The 16,289-nt window shown below is 38.3% G+C and overlaps 1 protein-coding gene across 3 annotated transcripts in view; it reads right to left on the bottom strand.

Annotated features, from left to right (window-relative positions):
• Window positions 1-16,289, bottom strand: part of LOC120526251 (patatin-like phospholipase domain-containing protein 1) — a 55,940-nt gene that overhangs the window by 25,883 nt on the left and 13,768 nt on the right. For 2 of the 3 annotated variants that reach the window (XM_039749329.1, XM_039749328.1), the window contains one exon: window positions 9,758-9,823. The exons of the other annotated variant lie outside the window; for it this stretch is intronic. In XM_039749329.1, coding sequence (XP_039605263.1) covers window positions 9,758-9,823 — 66 coding nt within the window. The remainder of the gene's footprint in view (window positions 1-9,757; window positions 9,824-16,289) is intronic. 3 annotated transcript variants of the gene reach the window in all.

Genomic DNA, 16,289 nt, shown 5'->3' with positions numbered 1-16,289 from the left:
ATCTGGTCCCTTACCAAGATTATATAGAGGGGATGTGATTTATAGCAGATTGCATTCCTTTCACTGCTGGCTAGAAACCTGGTGTGCAAATAAAAGCATAGCGTTTGTGAACAATTGGGATGATTTTTGGGAAAGGCCTGGATTTTTCAAAAGAGATAGTCTTCATCCTAACTGGAGGGGATCTTATATATTATCCCAAAATATGGCAGCAAAACTGTCTGGTTGACTGATTAGAGCACCATCCAGGCCGCAGTCATGTGATCTTAAATCACCTGTTGTTTATCCCACCTGTTATTTTCCTGAAGCTGTTATCCATAATCTCTGTTGTGGGGCATCCAGTAAATTTAGTCTTGATACAAACCATAAATTAATTAATAACCAAAAATAAGGTGTATAATTAGACCAAGGGATAAAACCAGACACTCCACCAGGGCATCTGTAATAGAAATTTAATTCAAATTAAAACAAAAAATATATCAGCAGTTCAGAAAGAACCATGCAGTTTTAAATGCTGTTTATTGAACATTCGCTCTCTTGGCACTAAAGCTGTTTTGGTAAATGATATAATATTAAGTACAAAATCTGATCTGTGTCTTCTTACTGAAACCTGGCTTAGTAAATGTGACACTGTCCCCTAGCTGAGGCGTCACCAGATGGATACTCGTTCCTTCATAAGTCTAGAGATTCTGGTCGAGGAGGAGGCCTTGGAATAATTCATTGTAACAAAATGCAAATCACTCCTAAAAATTTAGGCAACTTTACATCCTTTGAGGCATTCATTTTAAATATTAAAACAGATTCCAACACAATTATACTGCTAGTCTACAGACCACCAGGGCCATATTCATTGTTCATGACTGAATTTAGCAACCTTCTGTCTGATTTGGCTATAAATTATGATCATGTAGTTCTGATGGGGGATTTTAATGTACACATTGATGTGGAAACTGACACTTTTAGCAAATGTTTTACTTATTTGTTAAATTCAGTAGGATTTTGTCAGATTGTCAAAGGTCCAACTCATAATCATAACCACACATTAGATTTAATTATAACTTACAAAGTTGAAATTCAAAATTTAAATATTACTCCATTAAATGTAGTTATTTCCGATCACTTCTTAATTACATTTGATTTAGTTCTGCCCATGCCAACGCACTCACAGATTAAAACAAAGACAGTGCGACATCTAGATTGTAATTCTGCTTCAAAATTTATAGATACCTTGAGTAAGTCGAGTGTAATTGTGGAAAACCATTTAGATCAGTTAACATCAAATGTAAACGTGGAAAACAATTTAGATCAGCTAACATCACATTATAATGTGACCTTGAGAGATGCTCTGGACACAGTGGCTCCCCTAAAACAAAAGTGATCAAAGCACATAGAAACTCTCCCTGGTTTAATGAAAATACTCGAGCTCTTAAATTAGAGTGTCTGGAGCGCAGATGGAGAACAACAAAGCTACATGTCTTTCAAATTGCATGGACAGAGAGTGTTAATAAATATAAAAAAGCCCTCTTTAAAGCTCGCTCAGAATACTATTCTACATTAATAGATAGCAATAATAAAAATCCTAGGGTACTTTTAGAACAGTGGCTAAATTAACAAATGGGAATTCAGATCAACAGTGCAAAATACCAACAGATATTAGCAGTACAGACTTTATGAACTTCTTCAATGAGAAAATTAAAAATATAAGATCCCAGATCTCAGCATCACAGTACAAACCAAATACTAGCTTAGCAGACCCTGCCGCACATTGCATTCAGCACTTTAGTAATTTTAATCCTGTAACTGAGCAGGAAGTCTTAACTTTACTAAAATTAAGCCCACTACTTGTTCCCTAGATCCAGCGCCAACAAAACTAGTAAAAAGTGCAATGGATGTTCTTGCAGCCTATTCTAACCATTATCAATAGTTCATTACTGCATGGCAGTACCTGATGCACTAAAAGTGTCAGTCATTAAACCTTTACTTAAAAAGTCAGACCTAGACCCACACATACTAAATAACTATAGGCCTATTTCAAATTTACCATTTCTCTCTAAAATACTAGAAAAGTAGTGCCAGTCAGCTTCAGTCACACCTTACGCATTACAATTTATTTGAGAAATTCCAGTCTGGCTTTCGACTGGTCATAGTACAGAAACGGCACTAACACGGGTTGTAAATGACATTCTGATATCCTCTGATGAAAGAAACTCCACTGTAATTATGTTGTTGGACTTAAGTGCAGCATTTGACACCATTGACCATTCTATTTTACTGCACAGGCTAGAAAACGATGTTGGGCTTACAGGCCCGTGCTCGCTTGGTTCAGTTCTTATTTATCAAATCGATTCCAGTATGTACAGAAATGTGCTGACAGTACTCCATCATTATACACAGAAGTTCAATATGGTGTCCGCAGGGCTCAGTACTGGGACCTTTACTGTTTTCACTTTACATGCTTCCACTGGGATCTCTCATTAGGAAACATAATGTTAATTTTCACTCGTATGCAGATGACACCCAGTTATACCTTTCATTTAAATCAAATGAAGTTTCTCCGATGTTGTCTTTAATTAGTTGTGTTAGTGAATTAAAGGAATGGATGAATGAGAACTACTTGTCTTTAAATACAGATAAAACAGAGATGTTAATTGTTGGAGGGAATGACGCTGATCACAGCAATATTTTGTGTCATTTAACTCAGTTGGAATCCCAATTAATTTTACTGAATCAGCCCGCAATCTAGGAGTTATCTTTGACTCTAGCATGTCATTTAAAGCACATATTACAAAGTTGTCCAAAACATGTTTTTCCATCTTAAAAATGTTAGGAAATTAAGGGCTTTCTAAATAAACAGGATTGTGAGAAATTAATTCATGCATTTATCTCTAGTAGGATTGACTACTGCAATGCGGTGTTCACTGGCTGTTCAAACTGTTCTCTATACAGCCTCCAGTTAATCCAAAATGCGCTGCAAGAATTATTACAAGAACAAGAAAATATGAACACATAACCAGTTCTTAAATCTTACACTGGCTCCCAGTTAAGTTTAGGGCAGATTTCAAAATCCTCCTTTTAACATATAAAGCATTAAATGGCCAAGGTCCGCTTACTTGTCTGAACTTATCATGACTTACAAACCTGAGGCACATTAAGATCTCAAGATGCCGGTCTGCTTAGGATTCCAAGGATTAATAAAATAACAGTGGGAGGGCGAGCTTTTAGTTACAGGGCCCCTAAACTGTGGAATGGTCTTCCTGCTTCCATAAGAGATGCCCCTTCGGTCTCAGCCTTTAAATCCCGGCTGAAGACTCACTACTTCAGTTTAGCATATCCTGACTAGAGCTGCTGATTAACTGTACATACTGCATCTCTGTTGTTAGTCATTAGCACTAAAACATAAGTAACATGATAATTATATTTGAATACTAACCCTCACCTATTCTGTTTCTTTCTCGGTACTCAAATGTGGCATTGGTGCCACGCCCACCTGACAAGTTGTTTGCCTGCCTATGGTAAAGTCATCCCTGATGGAGGATCACAGGAATCATGGGAAAGAGGGGTCCTTTCATCAGATTGGCTGGCAGAGCAACATTTCAGCCGTGGAATGGCCAAATGGCGAGGCAGCTTGATGGATGAGGTCTCCAGAACTCTAAAAATATCCAAACCTATTATGTGATATCATCTACTGTTAAACCGTACTTCTAAAATTTTTATTATTATGCTGTATTAAGGAATTGTTCTGTTCTGTGTATTGTATTGTATTGACCCCCTACTTTTGACACCCACTGCACGCACAACCTACCTGGAAAGGGGTCTCTCTTTGAACTGCCTTTCCCAAGGTTTCTTCCATTGTTCCCTACAAGGTTTTTTGGGAGTTTTTCCTTGTCTTCTCAGAGAGTCAAGGCTGGGGGGCTGCCAAGAGGCATGGCCTGTTAAAGCCCATTGCGGCACTTCCTGTGTGATTTTGGGCTATACAAAAATAAACTGTATTGTATTGTATTGTATCTGGTCCTCCATTGTTTTTATGACCTTTGATTTTAACTAACAACTAAAATGTTTTTGGAATTAAGAAGGAAACATACATAGTCAGAAAAAGCCCACAGAGACACAGAGTTCTCGGGGCGATTCGTGGTGTGGGCGTTTCTCACCTAAGTGCACAGGTGAGAGAGTGTCCACATCATAGTTGTTCCCGGGAACTGTTGATTGCCACAACTGCCACACACATTATAAAGGGAAACCCGAGACGTTTGGTGAAAAGAAAGACAAAAAGGAAAAAGAACGAATGACGGACGGACGGACGGACGGACAGACGTACGGGAGGTTGTAGGAAAAAGCAGGAAGCAGAATAGAGAGATAGAGAGAGAGATAGCCGGTGCAGGCTCGCAGGTAGGTAGCTGGAATTAGAGCCCCAACAAGTGTGTTTGGCCAACACTCGGTGGGGGCAGAAGGAAGCGGTCGCTCCAGCTGAGTGAGCAAGGAGCTGGAGTGACCAGGTGAAGTACGACAGGCCGCGTATGGCTATGAAGGCAGCGGTAGTCGGGAGGCATTGGTGGTGGATTCCCCAGCGTGTGCGTCCTGGCCGTTGGGTGAAAGCCAAGCCTCGGTCCGGGATGACTGCGCGACCGAAGCCAGGGATTGGGAGGCCTCCAGACTAGTAGTCGAATGGAGGAAAGGTCAGCTGCTGAGAGGGCGACTCTCCTGTTGCGGTGCCCAAATGGGTGGAGCAGGAAAGACGCCAGGTAAAAAGACACTGGTCTTTTAAATGTTTTAAAAAGACTGCTTTCTGCATTATTTTAACCACGTTGTTTTAAGAAGACTTTTTTTTATTTTTCTATTTGTAACCTCCACGTTTTTATTTGCTTTTATTGGATTATTTATTTATTGAACTTTTGAAGCACTGCAATATTTACTTAAACACTTTGTTTTTTTGACTGTTTTAATAATAGCACTTTACATTTTGCACCATCCCCTTGCTTTGTTGTGCCTCACTACTAAGCTCATCTGTAACATTACCGACGGTGTAGGGTTCAAGGACTCCCGGACAGAAGATGGGAGCATGCAATGAACCTGCATCGTCACATCAGCGTTCTGCAATTATGCTCCTGGCTTCAGGTTTTTACTTCAACCAGTTTCTTAATTAGAGACAATTTAATTTGCTGGTACAGCAACCTGTTTTTGTGGCTTAGTTCAGAATCATAAATAGCTTTTTTTAGTTTTTAACAGCAACATTTAGATTTTAATTGTTTCCTATTTTCATAAGCAGGCATTATGTAATAATGAAATGCAAATTACAAAGGGACCACCTTCTCTTCAGTTAACTTGGTCCCATTAAAACCAGTGTATATGCATTATGAAGTATTTATGTTAATATTATTTTTGAACAAATAAGAAAGAAAAGAGAAAGACCAAGAAGTGCTAATCTGTTCTGGTCCAGAAAATATATGGATAATGTCCCCAGAAAATAAAAATCTATATTGTAATAAGTGGCGAGTGCCCTCTTCTACGCAGTGGTGTGCTGGGGTGGCAGCATAAAGATGAAAGACGCCTCACGCCTGGACAAACTTGTTAAGAAGGCAGGCTGTATTGCAGGAGTAAAGATGGACAGTTTAACATCTGTGGCAGAGCGACGGGCATTAAGCAAACTCCTGTCAATCATGAAGAATCCACTGCATCCACTGAACAGGATCATCTCCAGGCAGAGGAGCAGCTTCAGTGACAGACTTTTGTCACCGTCCTGCTCCACTGACAGACTGAGGAGATCGTTCCTCCCCCACACTATGCGACTCTTCAATTCCACCCGGGGGAGTAAATGCTAACATTAATTTTATTTTTATTTTTTCATTTTTATTACTATTTAATTTAATATTGTTTCTTTGTATCAGTATACTGCTGCTGGATTATGTGAATTTCCCCTTGGAATTAATAAAGTATCTATCTATCTATCTATCTAGAAATTTGCTTTGGCAGAGTGAAATCACTAACAAACTGTATAATTTAATCATTATCAACAAAGACTGGTTGAAACAAAAATCTGCAGCCACTATACTGTAAAATGTTAGAACAGATAACTGATTAGAAATAAGAAAAAAATTGTATGAAAAAATGTAAAGATAAGGTACTTCACCATAGACAATAAATCATCTAATTTCCAAAAAAAAATGTATTTTTAAAAATATTATGAAAACAAATTCAAATGGTTTAAGATTAAATTATCAAGCACACTTATAATTAAGGTCACAAGGGCCCAGACAGAGCCTATCAACAACACTGGGCCCAAGACAGCAACCAGTACTGAATGGCATGCACAAACCTTCACAAGGCCAATTTTAATACACCTATTAGAATAATAAGTCCATCTTTGGGATGTGGGAAGATAACTGAAGCAACTGGAGAAAAAACAAATTGACATGTGGAGAACATGAAAACTCCACACAGGCACAGACTGGTTGTGACATTTAAATCTTAAATGCTGGACTCATGAGCCAGTAGCTTCAAACCCTGTACGGCTCATGTGAAAAGACACAGGCTTTAAAGATATTTTGAATACTTATCCCAAAGTACCATATACAGATGCTGATGTAAAAGTAATGTCTCCCATTTCCACAAGTAGTAATATATTTAACAGATTTGGTGAGATGCTATTTTTTGCCAAGTTTGTACACATATTAGTGCTGTATTGGTATTACATTTAAACTTCTGTATCAGGTTTTTGACCTCAATACTATAACCAAAATGGTTCTGAAGCAAATAAGGCATAACTCCAAAATCCTCTGTCTTACTGCAGCCTCTTTGGTGCACTGCACAATTGTGCCACCCTACACTCTGCTTCTGTCTTGGTAGCCATGAAGTTCCAATTGTTTTGAAGCATGTAGTTTTGTTTTATGAAGTCTATAAAACTCACATTTTTCAACAACTGCAATAGCGAGTGTTGAGAGGAAAGTTGAAGTTTACAAAATGCTGATATCATATGTTTTTATAAATTTGGCTTTTGTCGTTACATTCCAGTACTGGTATACCATATAAAAATATATATCGTCACACATACATGTCAGTGGGTCATCTTCCAAGTAGGTAGTTGTCGACCTACAACCTATCCGTCTTACGACCATTCGACTTATGACCGCTCCCCTGTCTCACGGGCAAATGACAGATTTCGCCACACCAGCTCCATATGCCATGACTCAGTCATCTTGATCTCAGTTTATTACCTGCAGTATTTTCAACTACGTTCTAGTACATTTGTCTAACAATTGCAGGAAAAAGGGCAATTGATCTTGATGCAAAAATGTAGGTGATCCAGCAGTACGAGGAAGGAAAGAAAGCGAATGTGAATGAAAGTTATTCCATTGTAACCGGTGTTCACTACACCACATGTGCTGTATTGCTGTGCTCCAGCTTTGAATCTAGTTAACCGACGAAGCTTCTGTGTTGTGTCTCACGATGTGCCACTTCATACGAACTGCCACAAAGGGTTAATGAAACCACACAGAACTCCTTTATCTGTTAATGGTTATTTTTAACAGCCTGAAACATTAAAACAGAAAACATATGAGAGCTCAAACTCTGCTGGTATAATTCCTCCTCTCATAGTTAACACAATGAACACTGGGAGAGGCTTATACTGGTGACATAACATAACACAGACAAAGAAAGGACTCATGAAGCTGTTAAAGGTTCAGCACCCATTTGAGTAAAAGTAATAATAAAACAAAATAATAAAAGAGGTAATAAAATAAAAAAGAAAATCTACACAATATTAGAATTAGAATTAGAATTAGAACAATCTAGACGAGAACAGGCCATTCAGCCCAACAAAGCTCGCCAGTCCTATCCACTTGCTTCCTCCAAGAAAACATCAAGTCGAGTTTTGAAAGTCCCTAACGTCTTACTGTCTACCACACTACTTGGTAACTTATTCCAAGTGTCTATCGTTCTTTGTGTAAAGAAAAACTTCCTAATGTTTGTGCGAAATTTACCCTTAACAAGTTTCCAACTGTGTCCCCGTGTTCTTGATGAGCTCATTTTAAAATACAAGTCTCGATCCACTGTACTAATTCCCTTCATAATTTTAAACACTTCAATCATGTCACCTCTTAATCTTCTTTTGCTTAAACTGTAAAGGCCCAGCTCTTTTAATCTTTCCTCATAATTCAACCCCTGTAGACCTGGAATCAGCCTAGTCGCTCTTCTCTGGACCTTTTCTAGTGCTGCTATGTCCTTTTTGTAGCCTGGAGACCAAAACTGCACACAGTACTCAAGATGAGGCCTCACCAGTGTGTTATAAAGGTTGAGCAGATCCTCCTGTGACTTGTACTCCACAGATCGTGCTATATAACCTAACATTCTGTTAGCCTTCTTAATGGCTTCTGAACACTGTCTGGAAGTTGATAGCTTGGAGTCCACTATGACTCCTAAATCCTTCTCATAAGGTGGACTCTCGATTTTTCGACCGCCCATTGTGTATTCAAACCTAATATTTTTACTTCCTATGTGTAATACTTTACATTTACTGACATTAAATTTCATCTGCCACAAATCTGCCCAAGCCTGTATGCTATCCAAGTCCTTCTGTAATGATATAACGGATTCCAAATTATCTGCTAATCCACCTATCTTGGTATCATCTGCAAACTTAACCAGCTTGTTACTTATATTCCTATCTAAATCATTTATATATATTAAAAATAGCAGCGCCCCTAGCATTGACCCCTGCTGGACACCACTCATAACATCGGCCAGTTCTGATGAGGTTCCTCGCACCATCACCCTCTGCTTCCTGTGTCTGAGCCAATTCTGCACCCATCTAAAAACATCACCCTGAATTCCCACTTCTTTTAACTTGATGCCCAACCTCTCATGTGGCACCTTATCAAATGCTTTCTGAAAGTCCAGATAAATAATATCATAAGCTCCACTTTGATCGTATCCTTTTGTTGCCTCCTCATAGAATTCCAACATGTTAGTAAAACACGACCTCCCCCTTCTGAACCCATGCTGACTGTTCAGAATAACTCCTGTCCTTGTCATGTGTTGCTCAATCTTATCCTTAATAATTCCTTCCATTAATTGAATAAAAGAATAAAATATTCTTTAAAGGATGATAAAATTGGATATAAAACAAACAATATGTCGTAAGCGACTTGTTATACAGTACAATACATACAGTCAGGTTTGAATATATATATATATATATATATATTGCTTCATTTTACGTCCAGATCTGCTTACATCTGATCCGTCATAACCAAACATGGTCGTAAGTCGATGACTACCTGTGCTTCCCAGGTATGTAATACCACTGTGGGCTGAAGGGGGGCGGTACCTCTTGCTGAGAAACTGCTCAGTGACGGCAACTGACTCCACCCCTTCTGCCCCTCCTTGCCATAAAAGCTAAGCACCCCATAAGGAAGCATCAAATGTTGACGAGAGAGCTGAAGAGACAGAGTTCCTTCAAGCTGTAACAAGAAGCAATGGTAGGCAGCAGTTTTCTATTAGAATACCAGAGGGTGACATTTCTGTTTGTAATCACGCCATGGAGTGCAGTTTTCTTTTTGCTTTGGAAGTAAACAGGGACAGCTGGGTTGGCATCCCAACATTTATCGTAGTTATTGACCTGTTATTACCTCAGACAACCACAATATATAAAATTCAATTGATGTAACTCTATAAGAAAATAATTAAAAAGGGTAAGTAGTTAAAAAACTAGGGTATTATTTAATTGTAATACTTCTTTTTCTTGGTTCTTTTAAGAAAAACTTACCGCTCCATGAAAGAATGGAGGCACCACTCCACAGTATATGGGTATAAAGCAACTGCACAATATTGCCTGTAATTAGAGATAAATCAAAGATGTCCATCATTTGTATTTATGTAATGATTAAAAACACATATGGAGACTATGTAGTTCAGTACCTCAAATCTTATTCACAATATCAATTCATCATGTTTTACCAGTAATAGTACAATACTTCAAAGGCAATTTGCTTATCTAATAACCGATTACGATTCTAAAAAGTTATAGCAAGAATTAACACTTATGAGTCCTACAGTATGTAATATCTCCCCTGCCCGGCAAAATAATTAATTCTAGATTGATGAGTATATATCCCAATGAAATACCAAACCTCCCCCTAGGGTGAAAGAAAATGTATTTGATCTATCTATCTATCTATCTATCTATCTATCTATCTATCTATCTATCTATCTATCTATCTATCTATCTATCTATCTATCTATCTATTATATAGTGCCTTTCCTATCTATCTATCTATCTATCTATCTATCTATCTATCTATCTATCTATCTATCTATCTATCTGTCTGTCTGTCTATCTGTCTGCATCATTTTTGTGTATAACCAACTAGAAGACAGCCTTTTCACTGTAACAGTGGATTTTAAGGATTGTAGCAGTCACAAGATTACGGTGGACAGTTCTCATTTACAGTAATATACATACACACATACTTTATATCTGTACCTCATCAAACCTTAGTGCTGGTTCACTATTACGGAAATGGTTTCAAGTATTTCAGCAGTCTCAAGAATAAAATTGATAATGTGTGGTTAGGATATAGCAGGTTGGATAATGGATGGATGGATATTTCTGGTACGTAACACACATCAGTACATTATCAGTCCTTAGCTCTGAGTCACTCCTTGTAACTGTAGTAGTGCTATCAGCCAATAACTGACATTCTAATATTTAAAATATATTATTTAAATATTCCTGAATATATATTTTAGAATCCTATACTATGAATGCATTTTGTACACATATATTAATGTTCTGTTTTCACAATTAACTACTTAGCAAACTCTCCTACACAAGCAAAATGGAACCCTATTTTCACAGTGTAGAAACAAACTTTCCATAATCTGGATGGGAGAAAAAATCAACCACCAAATATATAGAAAACAATGTGGCCAAAGGTGATGAATAATGTCAGCTTAAGAAACTTTTACTAAAGTGCTAAAGTTAGCAATGCAATGTTCAAGTAATGCACTTTATTATTTAAGTACTAATAATGTATTATTGCTTCTCCATTCCTAGAGATACCGCAAAACAAGCAAAAAAAAAAAAAATGCTCTGCTTATCCTTAGTGTATTGATGATAAATAGTTTTGAGATAAATTTTAACAGTGCACAGTATTGAGTTCTGCACCCACCTGTACTGAGGTTTTTCTTCTATACAAGGCTTTAGTTATTATTGTGGCGTGGTGACCAAACAGCTTGATATAAATGAGAGAACATAACATCAACACAGCCTCACTGATGGCTTCCACAGGTTAGCCTAGGTTCAACTTACTAAGCAACAACCAAGGAAACTATAAAGTTTAACAAGTGATTCTAGAAACAAAAAATACATGTATTGGACATAAGACAGCTGCGGAGGGCTGGCACCCTGCCCCTGGTTTGTTTCCTGCCTTGCGCCCTGTGTTGGCTGGGATTGGCTCCAGCAGACCCCCGTGACCCTGTAGTTAGGATATAGTGGGTTGGATAATGGATAGAAGGATGGACATAAGACAGGAATCAAGCTTGAAAGCTTATTCTGGCTATATTCTGGATGTAGTGTAAATGACACGTAATGTAATACTTTGTTAAACTTCTGTCAAAGTCATAATCTCCAAGAAGCCGTCATTTTTTTTTTTTTTTTTGTGTCAACCTGACAAAAATTTGAGAGGAAGTCATTTTCAGAAACCACGAAGAACCCAAGAACAGCATATATGGATCTGAAGGTCAGATTGTTAGGTGAAGTTAAGGTTTTTGAATCCATTATCAAAAAGACAAAGGGCAAAACTGTTATCCAAAGAGCAGCGAACAGAAACCACTGCTTATTACTAAGAACATCAATAGCTCAACTTGGGTTTGCCAAAATACATCTGTTAGATCATGAAAAGGCCATAACATTCGCGGTCAATGAATAAAGCATTGAACCTTTCAACCAATGTTGAAGCCTTTATGTATGCAGAAAGATCAATTGCACTCAGCAGTAAGAATCTCATCCCACTGACCAAGTAGGTTGGTTGTTGTTTTTTAGATAAGGGAGGCGTTTGCTGTCTCAGAACATGGACAATTCCTCATCACTGAAGGAAAATATGACATATGGTGTATGCTAGAGTATTCTTCAAAAAGCATCAGACCATCAACAGGGGACAATAATAATAATTTATAAAGAGCTTTTCTCATCACTCAAGATGTTTTACATAGCGAGTGGGGAGCCACTTCAACCACCACTGGAATGTAAGCTCCCAGGCCATATATTCTTTTAAAATGTCCCCCCCTACCTAAAGCAGTTACAAAAAGAAACTAGCACTTAAGAAATAAAAGATGCGCTTTCCTTATTTTTATATAGTCACATATTTCAAACTAGCAAAATACCCGCGCTTCGCTGCGGAGAAGTAGTGTGTTAAAGAAGTTATGAAAAAGAAAAGGAAACGTTTTAAAAAAAACGTAACATGATTGTCAATAAACAGTAATTGATTTGTGAGTGTTATGTGTGTTGCTGTCATCAAGGATTTGATTATCATTATTTCTTTCAATCAGGTTCATATTTGGAGGATGTGTTGTGTTCAAGTTACATTCCGTGTTTGTCAATTGTTGTAAAGATAACAGGCTTCATTCATCGATTCATTTCTTACTGCATCAATAAACACCTCTTTATCTGAGACCTGACACTGCATGCACAGGTTTTTTTTACACTGTCTTCCTTTAGCGGGACATTGACTTTTTCCACCGTGTGCTTTGTTTCCGCAGTAGCTACACTTATGAATATGCTTGTATGCGTCACTCGCTTTATATTCTTTTGCGGCCTTCTCAATTGTGTGATGCGGTTTTTGTTCAGCACTCTTTGGAGCTCTTGCTTTTTGTCTGCGTACTGCGTTCACAGTCAGTTCACGTGAGCCGCATCGCTGCACATGCATCGAAGGTTCTCAGCTGTGCTTGTGCTATGTCGTGCGATGCCCACGGCTGTATTTAATGTTAGCTAAGTCACGGCACTTAAAAGTTTCTCTCGCAGTTTCGCTGAGTTTGTGCCAAACACCACCCTGACCATCTCATCTTCAACTGCATAAGCACAGTCCTTCACCCGTGAATATTTAGCGGTAGAGTGTTTCTATTGGATTGCCAGTGGCGGACGACGTTATATGGGCAGGCACTCAATTACGTGGGGGGTGTGACGATGAAGGACGTAACTCCGCCTCACACGGCGACCTAGCTGCGGCTATGGCCGGTATATATGTGCATAAGTAGGTTCCAGTTATGACCGTTATGCGTAGAATTTCGAAATGAAACCTGGCCAGCTTTTGTATGTAAGCTGTAAGGAATGAGCCTGCCAAATTTCAGCCTTCAAACTACACGGGAAGTTGGAGAATTAGTGATAAGTGAGTGAGTGAGTGAGTGAGTGAGTGAGTAAGTGAGTGAGTCAGTCAGTGAGTCAATCAGTCAGTCAGTCAGTCAGTCAGTAAGGGCTTTGCCTTTTATTAGTATAGACTAGCAGAATACCCGCTTCGCAGCGGAGAAGTAGTGTGTTAAAGAAGGTACGAAAAAGAAAAGGAAAAATTTTAAAAATAACGTAACATGGTTGTTAATGTAATTGTTTTGTCATTGATATGAGTGTTGTTCTCATATCTATCTATCTATATATATATATATATATCTATATATATATATATATGTTGTTCTCATATCTATCTATATATATATATATCTCTATCTATATATATATATATACCCGCGCTTGGCAGCGGAGAAGTAGTGTGTTAAAGAAGGAAAGAGAAAGAAAAGGAAACATTTTGAAAATAACGTAACATGATTGTCAATGTAATTGTTTTGTCACTGTTATGAGTGTCGCTGTGATATATATATATATAGCAAAATACCCGTGCTTCGTGATGTCATGTGTTAAAGAAGTTATGAAAAGAAAAGAAACATTTTAAAAATAATGTAACATGATTGTCAAAGTAATTGCTTTGTGTATTTGGCAGCGTCACGAAGTTGTTTTCGTAGCTGCATCAGAAAATGTACCACAACGTCTGACACGCCTCCTTTTACTGTTTTCTCACAGCTTGGATTGCTGCTGTCATATATATACACACACACACACACACACACACACACACACACACACACATACATACATACATACATATATATATATATACATATATATACACATACATATCTTCATATCTACATATCTATATACATATCTACATATACACACATATATATATATATATATATATATATACATACATACCTATCTACATCATATATACACACATACATACATACACACACACAAATTATATATATGTGTGTATGTATGTATGTATGTATGTATGTATGTGTGTGTATATATATATACACATACATATACTTGTGTGTATGTTTGTATGTGTCTATATGTGTGTGTATAGGTTTGGTCACTGAGTGCAAGGGAAAAATAATAAATTATAGTCTATAAGTTATTAAACAGTAAAACATTAACGTTTTAAGAAGTACAGGTACATTGAAATTACATTTTCTATGTGAACGTTCAAATTTGTGCCTCTGGTAATGTGCCTTACCGGCATTTAAAGAAAATTAGTTTTGTGTCCTCTGCAGTGTTAAGAGAGAAAGGCTTTGGTTTGGGATAAAAGGAAAAAAGGTTTAAAGAAAGGAAAGTTGCCTTTTTCTTTTATATAGTATAGAGAGATGTGTTCGCTGACGTTATGATCGCCTTTTGGGGACAGTCGGTGGGTCTTGTGTAGACTGGTGAGTCGTCCCGCCATTAATCGGCTGTGATGGCACTGTCAGTCCTCCACTCCTGTGCGTGTCTTCATAATCCGAGCTGAGGACCTCATAATCATATACGTGCAAAGAAAGTGTGAATCGCCTTAATATTATTTTGCGTGGTGTAGAAAAGGGGTCCGTGTTAGCACTTGTCTGGGCTATAGCGCAGGGGGAGGATGAAAAAAATTAAAAGTGCTCACTTTGACTTAAGGCAGAAGCGCAGTCAGCGTCTCAAAGGCCGGCACAGCTATGCACGCACGCTGGCTGCTCAACTTTTGCTGGGCAGGAGACCCCAGTTTTTGCAGACACGTTCATGATATCAAAAGTCTCAGCGCTCTTTGGAGGTCATTCATATATGGCTTTACCAAAACAATTATTGATGGCGAATCGATTATTCATAAAGCTTGAATTGGTGATCTGTTTTTCTGTGTTAACTTCATATTTTTTCATACTTCTTCTCAAACTAAGGTGGTGCGAGGGTAAAATGAATCGGGATGCGCTGATCAATGTAATCGGTGTACCAGGAAATCATGCATTGACAAAAGTTCCCCTTTGCTTGTAATGCAAAGTGTGATCAAATGCATTATTTTTAACGCGTTATGGAGCACATGCATCGAAGCTTCTCAGCTGTGCTTGTGCTAAGAAAAGGAAAGATTTTAAAAATAACGTAACACGATTGTCAATGTGACCTTTTGTAAGTAGTGCCTGGAGGATTCAGTGTGGAGAAACTCTAGAGACAGCGTGTGTATTAACTTGTGGATTTTTCTGTGAGTATTTGGTGGCAGTCTGACGAAGTTGCTTCGGAAGACGGCGTTAGCATGAGCTCAGCTCAGAGCGAAATGAGATGAATGGGAGGGGAGATGATGACGTGACTCCCCCACCCGCCTTAACTGTCAATCCCCCACAAACACAGTCTCTCAGAATTTGCATAAGCACACCCCTTCACCTACAATTTTAACTTAGTTACAAAGTGATCAAAACTCTCGTTTATATCCTGCGCCCTCTCATTAAACTTGTATCCCGCATTACCTGTGGGCATGTGAAACGCCAGCGGTAGCCTGTCTATGAACTTAATTTAAAGTTTAGGTTTACACCTTGCTTTCTTTTCAAGGTAGCAGCACTCATGAATATGGTAGTATATGTCACTCGCTCGCTTCTTATTGTTTCGCTGCCTTCTCAATTATATAATGCATGTTTTCTTAAGCGCTTTTTGGAGGTCTTCCTGGTTTTCTACGCACTGCGTTGACAGTCAGTTCACGTGATTATGTGGGAGGCGTGATGATGTCACACGAAACTCCGCCCCCCCACATATTTCCAGCTCAACTCTATTACAGTTAATGGAGAAAAATACCTTCCAGTTATGACCATTAGGCGTAGAATTTTGAAATGAAATCTGCCCAACGTTTGTAAGTAAGCTGTAAGGAATGAGCCTGCCAAATTTCAGCCTTCTACCCACACGGGAAGTTGGAGAATTAGTGATGAGTGAGTGAGTGAGTGAGTGAGTGAGTGAGTGAGTGAGT

This window comes from Polypterus senegalus, chromosome 3 (assembly GCF_016835505.1).
Source record: "Polypterus senegalus isolate Bchr_013 chromosome 3, ASM1683550v1, whole genome shotgun sequence".
Taxonomy (NCBI): Eukaryota; Metazoa; Chordata; class Cladistia; order Polypteriformes; family Polypteridae; genus Polypterus; species Polypterus senegalus.
The sequence above is the reverse complement of the archived record's forward strand: the minus strand, read 5'-3'. Positions and strand labels throughout refer to the sequence as shown.